The sequence below is a fragment of the Gossypium raimondii genome, chromosome 11 (assembly GCF_025698545.1).
Source record: "Gossypium raimondii isolate GPD5lz chromosome 11, ASM2569854v1, whole genome shotgun sequence".
Classification (NCBI taxonomy): Eukaryota; Viridiplantae; Streptophyta; class Magnoliopsida; order Malvales; family Malvaceae; genus Gossypium; species Gossypium raimondii.
Window position 1 is genome coordinate 20,474,685 of NC_068575.1, and position 18,512 is coordinate 20,493,196.

General features: G+C 35.1%; 1 protein-coding gene across 1 annotated transcript; it reads right to left on the reverse strand.

Moving 5' to 3' along the window:
• Positions 1–7,220: 7,220 nt before the first annotated feature.
• LOC105801156 (uncharacterized) lies at positions 7,221–8,141 on the reverse strand. The gene is made up of 3 exons (XM_052623601.1): positions 8,109–8,141; positions 7,784–7,915; positions 7,221–7,470 (listed from the first exon to the last, which is right to left on the reverse strand). Exons 1-3 carry the CDS (start codon positions 8,139–8,141, stop codon positions 7,303–7,305), a joined length of 333 nt encoding a protein of 110 aa, XP_052479561.1. The 3' UTR covers positions 7,221–7,302.
• Between the last annotated feature and the right edge of the window lie 10,371 nt (positions 8,142–18,512).

Below are 18,512 nucleotides of genomic sequence, written 5' to 3' on the forward strand. Positions count from 1 at the left end.
TGGGTATCAAAATGAATGAAACTAACCAAAAAAAAATTAATGATAAAAACTAAAAACTGAAAAAAAACATGTAAAAACACTTAAATTACATGAGGATAAGCTCTTTCAGTGTTTTGGAGAGTCTAATTTGACATATCAAATTACGGCAGATCAAACTTCCCCACACTTAAATCTTTACTTGTCTTCAAGCAAACACACAAAACTTGCATAAGATGACCATTGGAATATATTGAACAATAAGAAACACAATAATCAAATATTGAATTTGTACATGACATATCTCACATGCAACTTAAGATTGATGTTTAACTAACTTAAGTACTTTTAAAGAAAATAGACCTAGTTCACTAGGTTGAAGAACTAACAAACCTAGAGGCAATTCAAATGAATAAATACTTGATTATGTTATCCATGAACATAAACTATATAGATACGTAGTAGACACAAAATGCAAATAAAAAGTATTCATCAAGCTAATTATAAACAAATAAAGAAGGTTGTGTAAAGGAAATGTTTAGGTCACATAGGTCTATTAGGCTTGTAACATTTAGAGGCTTAGGATGGTTTAGATTTCAAACAAAAAGATAGCTCGAAATGGTTTTAAGCACTAGAAATAGTAAAGTACATGACACTGTTCCTTATTCATCCCCAATGTAACATCCCAAAAATTGGGGGTTAGTAGAATTGGGTTTGTGAATCGAGAGAGAGTGGTCATGCCTTAATTTTTGAGATTATCTATGCATTGTTATGAAATAAATGAGTTATTCGTGTGTTGTCTAAGTGTTAGTGAAACGTTCCTTAAAACCCAAGTTCAAATCCCTTCTCTCGCATCATTTTTATTATTTTGCAAATTTTGCCTTAAACCCTAGTATGTGACATACCTTGTTTTTAAAATAAATATTGAAAAATTATTTCAAGAATGAAGAAAAATCCTAATGCATAAAATAAATATGAGAAAACATGGAAATTAAATGAGGTCCCAAGTTCGAATATTTTCCCTTGCGAAATAATTAAATTTTGCAAAATCCTTTGTTTTTTTAATGTGTGTGCCATCCATACCCTTGAACCCTAAGTATAAATACAACATTTTACTTTATTTTTCAGCCTTTAATTCAATTTTTACCTACCCTAGCCATTCACCCTCTTCCTCTCCTCTTTTCTCTTCAATTTTCTTTCTTTCTCCCATTGTTGTCGTTTTTTACACCTCCCATTTTACCATCTCTTTCTTCTTTTTGCATCAAGATTTTGAACCATCTCCTTTTTAATATATTTTTTTAATTTTTCCTCATGTAAATCAGCCCCAAATATAAAATCTTGAACCCCAAGATCAATCCTGAACATTGCCAAGAAAGTGTCATTACCGTTTCTCTCAACTAGCTTGGGTAAGATCTCTTTTCTCTACAATTTCTTGATTAATCTTTTCAATGAAAAAAAATCTAGATCCAGAATTTTGGTGGATTTTAAATGATTTCAAAGGTATTTTTCCAGATTTTAATGAGATCTCAAATCATTTTAAAATTAAGCCCGAATTTTGGCCACCATGGGTGGTGGTGCGTGCGCCTATGTGCGAGAAAGGGAGTTGTTTTGTTTCTCAGGTCTTGCTCATATTTTTCAAGAATTAAATTGTGTTATTTAACCCTCCTAATCATCCTTTAATCACATGTTAATTAGGGAGATGCGTTCTTGATCAATTAGCCAATCGGATCCCACAAATCATGAAGTGTAAGTACAATTAAGGATAACTAGTTTGCTATTTCAAATAGTTGTTGGGTAAATGTTATGAATTGATTAAATGAAGGAATTTAATCATTAATTAGATACTAATTTTCCAATATGTTATTGAATTAGGTGCTGATCCAAATGCCCCAAATCATCTGTAAAGGCGAAGAACAATTGTACGTATGGTTCGCATTGATACTGTGTAAGGAATCTAACTAGTTTGGATTCATAAAATTGTTATAATTTCAACTATGGGTTTGAACTCATAAGTGGATGTTTGGGGGATGGTTTAATGTTAAATTTATTGAATTTATACTAAATTTTGGTTTAAGTTTGTTTAAGGAATTATTAAAGAAAATTGGAAGTTTCGTTGGTGTACTGTGAGGAAGTGAAAAATAAGGTGTGGGTTCTAAACTCATAAAATTGTTTGAAAATGTTAAATATCACGTTATATTTCATAAATTAGCTTGCTGATTGGAATGACTTAATAGCCAAATTATTGATTTTGTGAGCGGCCGAATCAGTTATGCTTTGAGCCTTAAAAGATTAACATGTTGGCAAAATTTCTAGTTTGATAGTATGAATATTTGATTGAGTTTTTTTATTGCATATTTGAGTTATGAGATATGAGAATGTTTGACTGAATGATATAATGTGTTGAGATATTAAGCTTATGTATGATTTAAACAAATGGGATATTTTTTATATTGTGTACTGAAAAGGGTGCTATTTATGCACAATGAAAATCCGTAAAGCATATGAAATTGAACGATATTGATTGATACCAACACAATGGTAATTTGAAAGATTGGAACACTATTTCCATTTATTGAACGTATGTGATTATTGAGGACATGTTGAGCATGTCAAATGAATGTGAAAAGTATTGAGATATGATTATGTATAAGATTGTGTGACATATTGCATATGCATTGGGTTGGGATTTTGTGGTTTACGGAGGAGTTCTGTAAAGTACCGACAGTATATTAAGTCCACATTATTTGTAATCGATTACCGCACTGGAGTACCAGGGAATCGTGATTTATCGCAGCTTTCTTGGCGCTTTATCCGCATTTTCTTGCGAATTTTTGCATACTATTATCGGTGGTTTTAACCATAACGGGCTTAAGCTCATAATGTTTTCGAGTTTGGATGATAGGTTTTGGGGAACTCGTGGTGTGTAGTGGATAGTATAGGTAGGAACTTTTTTGCATTCATCACGTGCATGACATATTCAAATGTTATTGATTTATGCTGCGTATTGTATTTTGTTGTATTCAATGGTATCAAAATTAATGATTGTTACTAGAATGAATGATGACCCATGCTCATACACTATTTGACATCAATTTGATAATGGCTATGTAATGATATGAAATTCCTATGATGGTTCTATTTTCTTTTGTTAATGCTAATATGTTTCAATGTATTTGATTTTTTTGTTCGTTTAAATAATTGTTCGACTCACATTGAGCTTTTCATAAGCCCACCCCCAATAGTGTTTAAATTTTTAGGAAAATCTTGAAATTAGGACTAGACTCGGCATTCGGAGAATCACCTTAGAGCTCAAATTATTTTTAATAATTATTAATCAGTCTCTATTGGTTTTGGTTTGTAATTTTTAATGACTTCTGGTCTGTCGCTTGGTAACTTTTCTTCTGGGATTTTTGCATGCATGGATTACTCAAGCATAATAAACAGATAATGGATGATATCAGGCTTTAGTAAAATTTGATATTGTTCCCTAGTTTCCGCTACATTGCAAAGGAACCATTTTTGAAAATCAAATCAATAAGGCAACTAAGTTTCCAAAATGACTTGAAAAATGGTTTTTTCGTTGCATTAGTTTAACATCGAGTTTTTTTTAAAGAAGGGCGACAAGCAAACGGTTTTTTTGAAACAACACTATTAACAATAAAATGAATCCTAAGTATACACGACCTAATGAATGAATGCTTTTAACCTAACTCAAAGTACAACTATGGTCTTCTCTAGAATGAGTTTATTTAGGGTCTTCAAAAGTAACGTTAGTTAGCTTAGCCATTTCAGTGGCTAATATAGCCTTCTCAATCTAGTCATAATGTCTAGGTCAGGTTTGGGAGGTTACACCCAAAGTAATCATTAAGCTCACCATCTTATTTCTCCTTCTCTCACATTCTTTATCTCTCCAAAGAAATGGAAGATATTGTTCAAAATTGGTGCATAAAAAAAGCTAGCGAGTATTTGTACAGTACGAAAAGAAAGATCTCTTTCAAGCTCAAAAATGATTTTCGTTTAAGTGTTTTCTATAAATTTTCACTCTTTCACTCACAATGCTTTTGTCACTAACTATGCTTTTGTTCCACTCACTTTGTTTTAACCCTTACATTGCTTTCATTTACTCAAATTTTTTTATATTTAGCAAGAGTCTATACACACCATATCGAACAATATCTTCTCCTTTCTCTCAAAACCAATTTGAAACCACCAAGATGTATCTACCTAACCCTCAACATCCATGACCCAACGTCCATTTCATAGTGTATTTTAAGATCAAGGATAGTGAAGGGTTGAGTTTTTAACTCAGTTTATGCTAAAGGTTGCAAAAATGTAGGTTCATTAAGAAATGATAATTTGAGGCTCAAATCATGGGAACTAAGGAAAACATAGCATCAAGGTCAATCATTTAGGCTATTGGATAATCAAACAATGCCTTAGGTCATCCTTAAACATTTCACCAAACACAATTTCAATCAAGCTTACATTTACCCAAATGAATAGCAATTGATTCAAGCATTATTTATCTACAAGCATATATACAATCTATCTATCATTTGACACAAATCATACACATTTACATAAAGAATAATTACCTCTAGTCTATTATGCAATTTAACTTATTGAACTAACTAATCTACTTTTAAAATACCCAAGTTATCTAAAATTAATAAAAAAATTACATGCTCAAAAGTAAAAATACATCATTCAATATCAACAACCAATAATCTCAATGCCAACATATTTCAAGTACCATACAAGAAAAATAAAAATAAAAAATAAAATTTTAAATTTTTTATAGATTTTGGAAAAAATTAAACAAAACATAAAATAAGAAAACAAAACACATAAATTAAAATTTCTATGTACACCCCTCATACATAGTTAGATATTGTCCTTAATGTGTCCCCTACTAAAGGTTAGTTTGAGAAATCTCCTTCAATTTAACACCAAGTGCAGGAAAATGGTGGAGTAGTCCTCAAACTTCATTGAAGCTCTCAATTTTGTGTAGCTCTCGGTGAAGACCTACATAGAAAAACAAAAAAAAACACACCAAAAGAAAAGTATACAATAAAAAAAATAAAAACAACATAAGAATTAGCAAAAAGAAAACTTATCAACTTTCAAATGATCCATATCCCTTCCATAGAAGAATTTCCAAGAGGTCCTCAACACCTTAAATCAACGTTTGTTCTTCATGACCAGAATAAAAACCCCTTTGTCATTCGAGCACATTTTCGCTGTCTTATTTTTTACCTTCTAGACAGCCACACTACGAGTCATTTCTTTCCAAAGCCAAGCCAACTCCATAGTTCATTTCCGAGGTACTATTTCCTTAGGTAAAATAAACTCAACGTCATATAAATTCATATCTCCCTGAACCGCAATTCTCACATCAGAAGAAAACTACATGTGATCGTGAAGTAAGTTGGTTGGCTCCTCCAAAATGATAGCTGAAAAATGTGTTGGCTCTACCACACTTTCACTAAATTTGAGGTTTAGCTCTTCCTCTCTGCAGGTGGTAAGCAGTAGCAACCGTGTGCTTCACATTATATTTATCTAGTAGGCAAGTCAGGCACTTATTCACGAAGTGATATCCCTCGTCACTAATTATAGCCCTCGGAGTCCCAAACCTAGAGAATATGTGCTTATGTAGAAAGCGCATGACCACCTTGGAATCGTTTGTCAGATATGCCTCGGCCTCTACCGACTTGGATATGTAATCAACAACCACCAAAATGTACATATTACCAGGAGGAAATGGACCCAGAAAGTCAATGCCACACACATCAAACAATTCCACTTCAAGGATATTATTCAAAGGCATCTCCTTCCTCCTTGAAATATTCCCAGCCCTTTGGCACCCGTCACAATTCCTTACGTAGGCATGTGCATCTGTAACGACCCAAAGTCAGTGGTGTCGAAAATGGTAGTTTTAAAATTCTATTTTTGTTATGATAGATTCAATAAATATTATTTATTACAATATTATATTGAGGTTTGGTCTAATAATTTTGTTTATGTGAAAAGTTAGACACGATATGAGTGTATTGGTTCTAAAGTCATTGGTTTTGGGATTTGATATGAGTGTATTGGTTCTAAAGTCATTGGTTTTGGGATTTGAGGTATCAAAACCTCGTTTTCGTAAACCAAATTCGTAAATATTTTTATTAAAGATATACAGAGTTATATTAGAAGCAAATCGAATTTTGATTAGGTAATTTTTTTAAATTGGTGTTTAATTTAAGTATAGGGACTAAATCGCATAAAAGTTAAAATTTTAATTATAATTAAATTTAAAGCAAAACAAAATTAAGGGACTCACAAGGAAATTAAACCATTGGTTTAATGAGAGTGGACGGTAATGGATGTTTGCATTAAAAGAAAATGTAATAAAATTTATAAATTAAAATAAAACATTAACTAAACCATAATAAAAACAAAATAAAATTTAAAAAGAAACTAAAAGATGATAAGAGTAGTGGAAGGAAAGAGAAAGCATTTCCTTCCATATTCTTCATGCAATTCGAATGGGAGAAGAGATCGAGAAGAAACATTCGGCAATTAGAGTTTAATTTTGAAGTTTAATTGGTTAGTCCAATTTAATCCTTTTATTGAAATTTTTATGTTTTTGGAATTCTGGTACTATAAGCTAGCCGATCCATGTTGAATTTTTCGATATATTTAAAGAATTAATAAGTTTCCATTGTTAGATAGTTGAAGCTTGTGGTGATATTTTGATAGATTTTAAGTTTAGATTTGATGAAGGACTAAATTGTAAAGTTATTTTATGATTTTGTGCAATAAGGACTAAGATACACAAATTTTAAAAGTTAGTGGTAGAAATGTGCAATAGAGATTTAAATTAGGCTTAGAGTGAAAGTGATATAAATATTGGAGGTTAAATTTGAAAGTTACGTTAGTCCCGATTTTAGGGACTAAATTGAATGAAATGAAAAAGTTACATAAGTTAGCAATTGAATATGAAAATGGTTGTAATTGATAATTTGATGTGTTGTTTTTAATCCGTAGCTCATGTTGACTCGAAATCCTCAAGAAACAAAGGAAAAGATAAGGTCGTTAAAGAATAGCTTGTAGTTTACAATTTGTATTTTTATAACCCGGACCTTCTTAATTGTTGCATTCACAAACTACGCTGCATGGTAATGACATGCGGTAAGCTAGAAATGTTAGAACGAGCTTGTAATAGGCCCAATTTACCCGACCCATAATAAAAAAATATATAACCAAGCATAATTAAAAGTCCATCAGTCCATATTACAAGCCTAAAATCATACAGACCAAATACAACCCAGCCCAATTGCCTTACAAGCCCAAACCAACTAAATACCCTTGGCCCAAAACTGGAACAAAGAGAAACCCTAGGGTTTCTGAGACTTTCAGCGCCGCAACTAGCATGTTCATCCTCCGACTCGCTCCACGTAAGCCTCTGCTTCCGTACGCGATGCCTTCGCCCTCCTCGTACGACCGTACCTACAGCAAACAACAAATCGACAGCAAAAATGGAACAAACAAATAGCAAAAGAAAAGTAGAGAAAAAGAAAAACAAAAAAAGAAAAACAAAGATGTACTCAAAGTGGGGACTCTCTCACACTCATACTGTATCAAGCAAAAAAGAACAAAGAAAAAACACGAAATCAATACAGAAGAAAAATGTTTCCTTTTTTCCATTTTCGATTGTGTTCTTTTTTCGATTGCTCTTCTTTCATTTTCTATTTTGCTATTTACCATACACACAAGCATATATATATATATAAGAAATAAAATAGAAAAGGGGGGATTTTACCTTGTTTTCGGCGCCGATGAAGCCCTCCCTCTGAGCAAAATAGAGTCGAACGGGCAGAGGGGAAGGTGAAGCGGCAGAAGAAGGAAAGCTGGAGGCGGTGCTCTCCCTTCTTCTGCAAATCCGAATGAAAATCTTTAGATTTAGGTTTTTTTAGTTTTAAAATGTTTTCAAAAACGACGCCGTTTGATAACCCTCGACCCGCGCGGTGACCCAACCCGAGGGAAGGATCTGCGCATTTTGGGTCTGCTGGGCTATTTGCGCACTGAACCCCTCCGCACTTCGTTTTTGTTTCAATTTAGATTTTCCTCAATTTTTTAATTGTTACCTTATGTTTGATTCTGATTTCAATTTGATCCATAGTTATGCGGTGTCGTTCTCATTATTAGGATTGAATGCCCAGGTCATGCGTCTAATTGTTGTTTTAGTCCCTTGGATTTGAATCGATTGCAACTTTAAACCTTCCAACATTTTCATTTTAATTTAAATCATCTTTTTGTTATGTTTATTATTATTTTTAGTATTTTCTTTAATTTTATATTTTTTCTTAGCATTCGCTAGTATCCTTTTGTCTTTTATATTAGTTATATCTTCTACTTATCTATTTTCATATTTATTACTAGTATGTTTTGTGATTTTAAATTTTTGTAAAAAAAGAACATTCGATTTTGGTTTATTTATTTTATTTATTTCAAATTCTCATGTATGTGTATATTATTATTTTCATAACTTCTCGATTATAATTTCCTTCCTCCCATGCTAATCGTCCTTTCAATTATTTTAGGACTTGTGTATTTATTTGTGTTAATTTGCTTGTTTTTTAATTAATTTTTAATTCATTAGTTCGCAATTGTTAGTGCTAGAATTCACATAATGTGTGATATATGTTTTATTGTTACATATTTTATGTTGCTTATTTGTATTTATTGATTCTTTATCGCTCATTAGCATACATTTTAACTTACGAATTATTATTTTGCATCATCCATTATCAATCCATCTCACTTTATTCATGTAAAAGGTTACATCAAATATCGTTTAAGTATCAAAACCAATTTATTCAAAGTTTTTCAAGATAACGCAAAGTTCGGTATTTGGAGTCTTCGAAGGAATTGAGCCCTAACGTATTGGGTTCCAATTTTTCTCGTCGAATCTAAATAATCGAGAATATCCCTTTTGATTAAAACATAAATAAAAAGCTCATTCTCGAGAATTCAATACATGGTGTCCTAACGTATTGGATATGACATATTGTTCTCTCGAGACGAGGATTTTTCTAATAAATGAAAATAAATGCAATATTCGATATTTAGGAATTTTGTGAAATCGAGCCCTAACTTACTGGGTTTTGATTTTCTCATTTGACTCAAATAATCAGATATCCTTCTCAAAACGCGTGAATTTTTAAAAATTAAAAAAGGACAAACCTAATTTCGAAGATTGAACTGTCGCATTCTAACTTACTGAGTGTGGCAATTTATCTCCTCGAAATAAGTGAGTCTTATCATCCAATTCATTTTATTCAAAATTTTTTTTAAAGGATTGTATTCTAAAATCTTTTCACAATTTCGACATTAAGACATTAAACAATCAATTCAGTACCAATTTTGGGTGTCACGAGGGTGCAACCCTTCCTCGTGCGTAACCGACTCCCAAACTTGTTTTCTCAAAATTCGCAAACCTAAAATTATTTTCAAGGTTATCCGATCACACCACAATAAAAGATCGGTGGCGACTCCCATTTTTATTTTTAATAAGTCGATAACTGATTTTTTGATTTTTAAAAAAATGGTTTCGACAGCTTGGCGACTCCACTGGGGAAATTTAGAGAGTCAAGCCGCAAAATTGTTTTTGATCTTATTGTCGAAAATTGAAAATTTGATTTGAAAAATTATGATCCTCTTTGCATTTGTTTGTATGATCACTGCAAATTAAATTTTATATCTTGGCACCATATTGCATAAAGACTGTTTAGTCTTATCCTTTTAGGTGAGAGTGAGAAGCTACTCCTTCGTGAGGTTTTCACCTTCGTGCAGGATAGAGGACCACTTTCGGAATACATCCGTCCCTATGTCTTCGTGAGATCTTCATCTCCGTGCAGCCATAGGGAAATGTATTCCCCTGAACTGAACTCGGTCTGTATGAGCCTATAATGGGTGAAGATCGAAGAATCTCTGGTTCGGGTACCTTAACTTTAGAGCCAAACCGCATGTAGAAGACCTTAGGAACCTATCCTAGGTAGAGCCACTCCAAATCCTTAGTGGTTACCCGACTAGGTACTTTTGTTTTCCTTGTTTGCTTCTATTTTGTACTAACCCCTCTTGTTGTGTTTTAATTGCATTGCATTTGCATCTTAGGAAAGAGATATCGATTCAAATCCGATTACTAAATTAGAAAGCTTGTCATGGAATACGGATTCCTTGATAAAGTGGAAAACAATACGGCTGCCTGAATATATTCTGAGAAACACAAGAAGGGCGATGGAAGAGCCCGTGACCTTGCTTCGTGGCCTGAGGATTCAAGGAGATTATCTAAGAGTCCTCAACGTTCCAACTCCCCTAAAGAAGCTAACGAGCCTTATGGAGATGGGCAGATGATGGATCGCAACCAAGATCAAGAAAAGAAGCTAGCAGTGGCGTCTATTAGAAATTGGCGAGATTATCTCAAAGATGCGGATGAAGAAAAGGATCGATGTTGTCTCTTGGAATATAAGGGTGAGGCCGTACATGCATCTGCTTTATTTAAAGGAATTTGCTTTATAGAAAAGTTTTCTAAATGTAATTGAATCAGAATCAACGTCTCTTTAGGCATTCATTTCATGCATTTGCATTACATGATATCATATGGATTAAAATCCATTGAAAGAGCCTAAACGAGTAAATTTATTTCAGCTAATCTAGAAAACCAACCAACCAAACACCCTTACGGTATCCAAGCAAAGACTAGAGAAATGGAACAAAGGTTGGAAAAATTAGAGCGAATGCAGATACAGATGCAGGAGCAATTGACCGAATTTCAACAGGAAATGAGAGATTAGATGCTAGAATTACAGAGGGCTATGATGAGCTAGTTCAACCGTCTCCTAGCTGGAGAGTTAGAAAAGAGGAAAGACCTGGTGGTCCACTTTGGGGTTGATAATAAGGATCTTGCCTATTCCCTAGATTGTACTCCGACAAGTGTTCAGGTCCAGCCAGATGAGCGTTCACACGGGGCATTCTTTACCATCAAATCTCAACATTGTCAAACTGATACATCGACACCAGTGAATTTGAGGAACAATTTTCCTGTTGCTCTTGATAACCCCGCTGAAACAAAGCAAGCGAGGGTGGAGTACCTAGATACTCCAAAGGCCCCAAGGAAGAAGGGAAATAAATGGGATAATGCAGGTAGGTATAACAAGGGCCACTCAAATCCAATAACTGTGGGTAGGCCAAAGACAGAAATCACCAGACATCAGAGTCCTTTAAAGAAGACAAGTACAGAAAGGCTCTAGTTCACACCAATTCCGATGACATATAAAGAGCTGTATCAAAGCTTGTTCGATGTGCATGTTGTTGCCCCTCATTACTTAAAACCCATACAACCTCCGTATCCCAAATGGTATGACATGAACGCACAATACGAATATCATGCAGGAATTACGGGGCATTCGATAGAAAACTGCATTACCTTCAAAAAGATAGTTGAAAGACTCATTAAAATAGGCATTGTCAAATTCGATGAGGCCTCCAGTGTAGAAAATCCGCTACCCAATTATATTGATGAAGAGGTGAATGTGATGTACGAAGAAATGTTGGGAAGCGTTCACATCAATGACATATTTGAAGACACGAATGAAAATGGACCTTGTTAGATATCTGCCCTTATAAATCTGGAGTATTCTAAGTAATTAGACTGCAGAAGAAATCCCTATAGTTTTTAGAGCTTATTTAGAATAATGTTCAGAACATTTTGTTGTTTTTAGCCTAGAAATGATAGAAATTCATTTGTGAAATAGGCTCATGTCTGAACGTTACTATTTTAATGAAATACATCTTTGCAAACAATTCCAGATTCTTTCATTTTTTTGAATTTTCTTCCAAATTATTATTCATTCATTCATAATCATATGGTACAAATAATTATTCATGAATTTATACATTATTTTTCTTTGCTACAAACTCAGATTTTCCTTTTGAGCGAGGCATGTGTTTAGAGGGATCTCATGAATTTGAAAATGACATAGATCGTAACTTATCTCTGTACTTGTTGATGATGGTTGAACAAGAGGATAGACAGATCCTACCTCACAAGGAATCATTAGAAATTGTGAGCTTGGTGAATATTAGAATTGACCCGATTGCAAAGACGAAGAAAGACCTTGTTGAGTCACCTCTAGGGTTCCAAGATGTTTTTGTATGATCATGCCAGGATATGCCCGGGTTAACCGCTGATAATGAAATCTACACAACAGTGTGATGGCAGAAATTTACAGTATGAACGATGCAATTCTTTGTCGGCGCAATGCATTTCTCGTTGGCTCAGCATAGCTTTGCCCATTTGAAGTCGAGTTTTCATCTCTTCAAGTTTTGTTGGATCTCATCCTGATAAAGAGGAAGATCAAAAGTTTTCAGTCACAGTGTCACCCCAAAAGGCTCTATGAAGGAAGTTCGATATCAAAGAAGATTCTTCGAAAGGGATAACGATGACTTGCCTAATCCTATGAGCTCAAAAAAATCAAAAATCAAAAATCAAAAATCAAAAACAAAAACAAAAAGAAAAATCAAAATCAAGGTCAAAATGAAAATGAGAGAAAAAGAAAGAAGAATGAAAAAATAGAAAAATCTAGATGAAAAAATCAAAATAAAAAATGACAAAAGGAAGTAAAAGAGAGGCCAAAGCGAAAACCCTCAAAGGGCGCTTTGTGACAAAAGGTGGTTTTGAGTTGAAAACCCGAAAAGGGCGACTCAAATTTTGAGCAAAGTGGGGCATGGACATCACCATTATCGAAGACTTCTAATGGGCATTGCTTCACATTGAGATCATTAATTACTTCATCAAATGGATAGAGGCTACTGCATGCGTCAATGTCATCATATGCCGATGGTATTGGAAAATGCATTGAACTTGAATGATAAAGCGATAGCTGAGAGCTGCAATCAATTCGAAATCAGACACCACGGTTTTTCATTATATTGCAAGACAATGAATTGCAAAAATGACTGAGACTTACAAGGACTGGCATGAGGAATCACCATTTGCCCTCTTTGCTTGCCGAACATCTATCAAGATTTCTACTAGAGCAACGTTGTTCTCTTTGGTTTACGGGATTGAGGTAGTTGTACCTATTAAAATCCCCTCTCTCCGGGTATTAGAGTTGGAAGGATCCAATCGCAACGTGATCAGTTGGACCTAGGAAAAGGGTTAAAAGCTATTCATCAGGGTCGGATGTACTAGAAACAAATGATACGAGCCCATAATAAACAGGGTCGTCTTAGAGAATTCCACGAGAGGGCTGGATGTTGAAAAATATCCTTCATCAACAAAAGGATTCTAAAGGGAAATGAATGCCAAACTAGGAATGTCCCTATGTTGTAGAGAAGACCTTTTTCAGAGGAGCACTGATCCTGAGTGAGATTGCTAGTCATATAAGCTCAGGTCTAGTCAAGAAATACTTCGTTTAAAGAAGAAGAAAGGACCAAGGTGAAAACCTGCAAAGGGCACTTTGAGTCAAAAAAATGAAAAATGAAAATTGGAGAGGCTAAGGGGAAAACCCGCAAAGGGCACCTTAGGCAAAAGGGGATCTGAGCTAAAAACCCGAAAAGGGCGGCTCAAATATTAATCAGAATGGGGCATGAAGTGATCAGAACGATTCGAATCTTAATCAGATTGGGGCATGTGGTAATCTTGCTATGCCTGAATCAACAGGAATGGATAGGCGACATCTTGGGGCATTGACAAATCACTGTAGATCTCCTAAACACATGTCAAACTCAGAATGGTCTTCAGGAAGCTTGCACAGAGAAGTTCAAGCTGCGATATCTGGGGCACCCAATTCTCATATTATTTATATTGAATTTGTCGTTCTTGGAATACTTTTTTCCTTTTCCAAGATATACATTCCCAATCAATTTCTTTATTATCCTTGTTTACAATTTTTGATAATTTATTCCTTTCGAGCTATGCTCAGAGCCAATTTTATTCTTACCCATTGTTATGACCATTTTTTTTGCAAGTATGTTGCATTGGAATAATGATTAATGAACTAATAAAACTTTCACAAAAGAGGTTTTGCATATTACTCTGAAAAGTTTCTAAATAATATAGGAACCTAAAACAGGACTATTGTTTAGAACGCACCAGATTTAAAGGTTGGAAATTTGAGAAGGAAGAGTCTAAATTTAGATTTTCTATTTGGATTTTGTTGTCAAGATGCCATAAACAAGCAACCAATGACCACCAGGCAAGAGGAAGAGGTTACCTCAAAGAAGAGAGCCTTCATCTGCGCATAAGTCTTTGGTACGACACCCTGAGAATGGTGTAAGAAACCAGAACGATTCAGATCTTGTATCCTTGAATTGTGATACGAGAGGATTGAGGAAAAGCCACATATTTCTACCCTTGGATTGTAGTGGGAGAATGATGGTACAAATTTTGTGCCCCAATGGATTAAACTTTGAGGTTTACAGTGGGGGGCAACCTAGCTAAATGTCTCTTCAAAAAAGTCAGTCAAACAAGAAGGCGTTGTGGCACGTCGGTGTTAAAGCCTTAATAAACTTCGAGTAATGACAACCTAAGCGGGATCATTCTCGGAAAAATAAAATTCTGCATTCATGCAAACACCATTCACACATGTCTAGTTAAGAGCATTTGATACACTTTGATCATGCCATCCTAATCATTAGGCATAATTAAGTTCATAAACGAATTATACAGGTCATGTTCCCCAGAGAACAGATTGGTGAAATCACAATGCCTATATCCCTGGTCAGCAGTGGAATAGGTTTGGAAGATGACAAATCTTATCTCCCTAAAGTTACAGTGGAGCAGGTTGAAGCCGATAATCCTATCTCCTTAAAGTTACAATGGAGCGGATTAAAATAAAGGATCTTATCTCTCTGAAATTACAGTAGAGTAGATCGAATCAGGTCTTATCTCCCTGAGATTACAGTGGAATAGACCAAAGAATTCCTAATCGAAAATGACGAATCTTATCTCTCTGAGATTACAGTAGAGCAGATTGAAGCTAGAAATCTTATCTCCCTGAGATTACAGTGGAGCATATTGAAGCCGATAATCCTATCTCCTTGAAGTTACAGTGGAGCGGATTAAAATAAAGGATCTTATCTCTCTGAAATTACAGTAGAGTAGATCGCATCAGGTCTTATCTCCCTGAGATTACAGTGGAGTAGACCAAAGAATTCCTAATAAAAAATGGTGAATCTTATCTCCCTAAGGTTATAGTAGAGCAGATTGAAGCCAGAAATATTATCTCCTTGAGATTACAGTGGAGCAGATTGAAGCTGATAATCCTATCCCCTTGAAGTTACAGTGGAGCGGATTAAAATAAAGGATCTTATCTCTCTAAAATTACAGTAGGGTAGATCGCATCAGGTTTTATCTCCCTGAGATTACAGTGGAATAGACTGAAGAACTCCTAATCGAAAATGGTGAATCTTATCTCCCTGAAGTTACAGTGGAGCAGATTGAAGCAAAAAATCTTATCTCCTTGAGATTATAGTGGAGCAGATTGAAGTCGATAATCTTATCTCCTTGAAGTTACAGTGGAGCGGATTAAAATAAATGATCTTATCTCTCTGAAGTTACAGTAGAGTAGATTGCATCAGGTCTTGTCTCACTGAGATTACGGTGGAATGGACCAAAGAATTACAGATCTTACTTCTCTGGCGATGCAGTGGAGCAGATTAAAGCCACATCGGTGAATCTCGCTTCCCCGACATTGCAGTTAAAAAGATTAAAGCTATAATGGCGAATCTTATTCCCTAGGCGGTGCAGTGGAACAGATTAAAGCCACATCGGTGAATCTTGCTTCCCTGACATTGCAGTTAAAAAGATTGAAGCCACAACAGCGACTCTTACTTTTCAAGCGATGCAGTGGAACAGACTAAAGCCACATCAGTGAATCTTGCTTCCCCGACATTGCAATTAAAAAGATTAAAACCACAGCGGGGAATCCTACTGCCTGGCAATGCAGTGGAGCAGATTAAATCCACATCGGTGAATCTTGCTTCCCCGACATTGCAGTTAAAAAGATTAAAGCCATAGCGGCGAATCTTACCTCCCTGGCGGTGCAATGGAGTAGATTAAAGCCACATCGGTGAATCTTGCTTCCTCGACATTGCAGTTAAAAAGATTAAAGCCATAGCGGCGAATCCTACTGCCCTGGTGATGCAGTGGAGCAGATTAAAGCCACATCGGTGAATCTTGCTTCCCCGACATTGTAGTTAAAAAGATTAAAGCCATAGCGGCGAATCTTACTTCTTTGGCGATGCAGTGGAGCAGATTAAAGCCACATCGGTGAATCTTGATTAAAGCTACAACAGCGAATCTTACTCCCCAGGCGATGCAGTGGAATAGATTAAAGCCACATCCGTGAATCTTGCTTCCCCGACATTGCAGTTCAAAAGATTAAAGCTACAACAACGAATCTTACCTCCAAGGCGGTGCAGTGGAACAGATTAAAGCTACAACGGTGAATCTTGCCTCCTTGACATTGCGGTTAAAAAGATTAAAGCTACAGTAATGAATCTTACCTCCCAGGCGGTGCAGTGGAACAAATTAAAGCCACGACGGTGAATCTTGCTCCCCTGACATTGCGGTTAAAAAGATTAAAGGTACAGCAGTGAATCTTACCTCCAAGGCAGTGCAGTTGAACAAATTAAAGCTACAACAGTGAATCTTGCCTCCTTGACATTGCGATTAAAAAGATTAAAACTACAGCAGCAAATCTTACACTCCCAGGCAGTGTAGTGAAGCAGATTAAAGCCACAACAGTGAATCTTTCTTCCAGACATTGCAGTTAAAAAGATTAAATCCACAATGCAGAATCTTACTTTCCAAAAGTTACGAGTTACAAATCCTATCTCTTTGATATTACAGTTCAGCGGATAGAAGCAATTTCTATACCTCTGAAGATGCAGTAGGATGAAATGGAGCAACTTGAAGAAGAAGAGCACCAAGGCCAAGCTCGACCGGGCAAAATTGACCATTTTTTTAGTTTTTGCTCTGTTCCCGCTACACAACAATGAGCAAAGAGGGGCAGCTGTAATAGGCCCAATTTTCTCGTCCCATAATAAAAAAATATATAACCAATCATAATTAAAAGTCCATCAGTCCATATTACAAGCCTAAAATCATACAGACCAAATACACCCCAGCCCAATTGCCTTACAAGCCCAAACCAACTAAATACCCTTGGCCCAAAACTGGAACAAACAGAAACCCTAGGGTTTCTGAGACTTTCAACGCCGCAACCAGTAGGTTCAGCCTCCGAGCCGCTCCACGTCAGCCTCTGCTTCCGTACGCGATGCCTTCGCCCCCCTCGTACGACCATACCTGCAGCAAACAACAAATCGACATCAAAAATGGAACAAACAAATAATAAAAGAAAAGCAGAGAAAAAAAACAAGAAATCAATACATAAGAAAAAGTTTTCCTTTTTTCCATTTTCGATTGCTCTTCTTTCTTTTTCTGTTTTGCTATTTACCATACACACAAGCATAAATATATAAGAAATAAAAGAGAAAAGGGGGATTTTACCTTGTTGTCGGCGCCGATGAAGCCCTCCCTCTGAGCAAAACAGAGTCGAACGGGCAGAGGGGAAGGTGAAGCGACAGAAGAAGGGAAGCTGGAGGCGGTGCTCTCCCTTTTTCTGCAAATCCGAATGAAAATCTTTAGATTTAGGTTTTTTTGGTTTTAAAATGTTTTCAAAAACGACGCCATTTGATAACCCTTGACCCGCGCGGTGACCTGACCCGAGGGAAGGATCCGCGCACTTTGGGTCTGGTAGGCTTTTTGCGCACTGAACCCTCCGCATTTCGTTTTTGTTTCAATTTAGTTTTTTCCTCAATTTTTTAATTGTTACCTTATGTTTGATTCTGATTTCAATTTGATCCACAGTTATGCGGTGTCGTTTTCATTATTAGGATTGAATGCCCAGGTCATGCGTCTAATTGCTGTTTTAGTCCATTGGATTTGAATCGATTGCAACTTTAAACCTTCAAACATTTTCATTTTAATTTAAATCATATTTTTGTTATGTTTATTATTATTTTTAGTATTTTCTTTTATTTTATATTTTTCTTAGCATTTGTTAGTATCCTTTTGTCTTTTATATTAGTTATATCTTCTACTTATCTCTTTTCATATTTATTACTAGTATGTTTTGTGGTTTTAAATTTTTGTAAAAAAGGACATTCGATTTTGGTTTATTTATTTTATTTATTTCAAATTCTCATGTATGTGTATATTAATATTTTCGTAACTTCTCAATTATAATTTCCTTCCTCCCATGCTAGTCGTCCTTTCAATTATTTTAGGACTTGTGTATTTATTTGTGTTAATTTGCTTGTTTTTTAATTAATTTTAATTCATTAGTTCTCAGTTGTTAGTGCTAGAATTCACATAATGTGTGATATATGTTTTATTGTTACATATTTTATGTTGCTTATTTGTATTTATTGATTCTTTATCGCTCATTAGCATACATTTTAACTTACGAATTATTATTTTG

Bases quoted from the DNA above. Each gene is read 5' to 3' on its own strand.
- LOC105801156 (XM_052623601.1), bottom strand. From the start codon at position 8,141: ATGGATCAAATTGAAATCAGAATCAAACATAAG. The intron at 7,916-8,108 runs GTAACAATTAAA...CTAAATCTAAAG, and splicing joins AAATCAGAATCAAACATAAG to ATTTTCATTCGGATTTGCAG. The intron at 7,471-7,783 runs GTAAAATCCCCC...TGTTTGCTGTAG, and splicing joins TCATCGGCGCCGAAAACAAG to GTACGGTCGTACGAGGAGGG.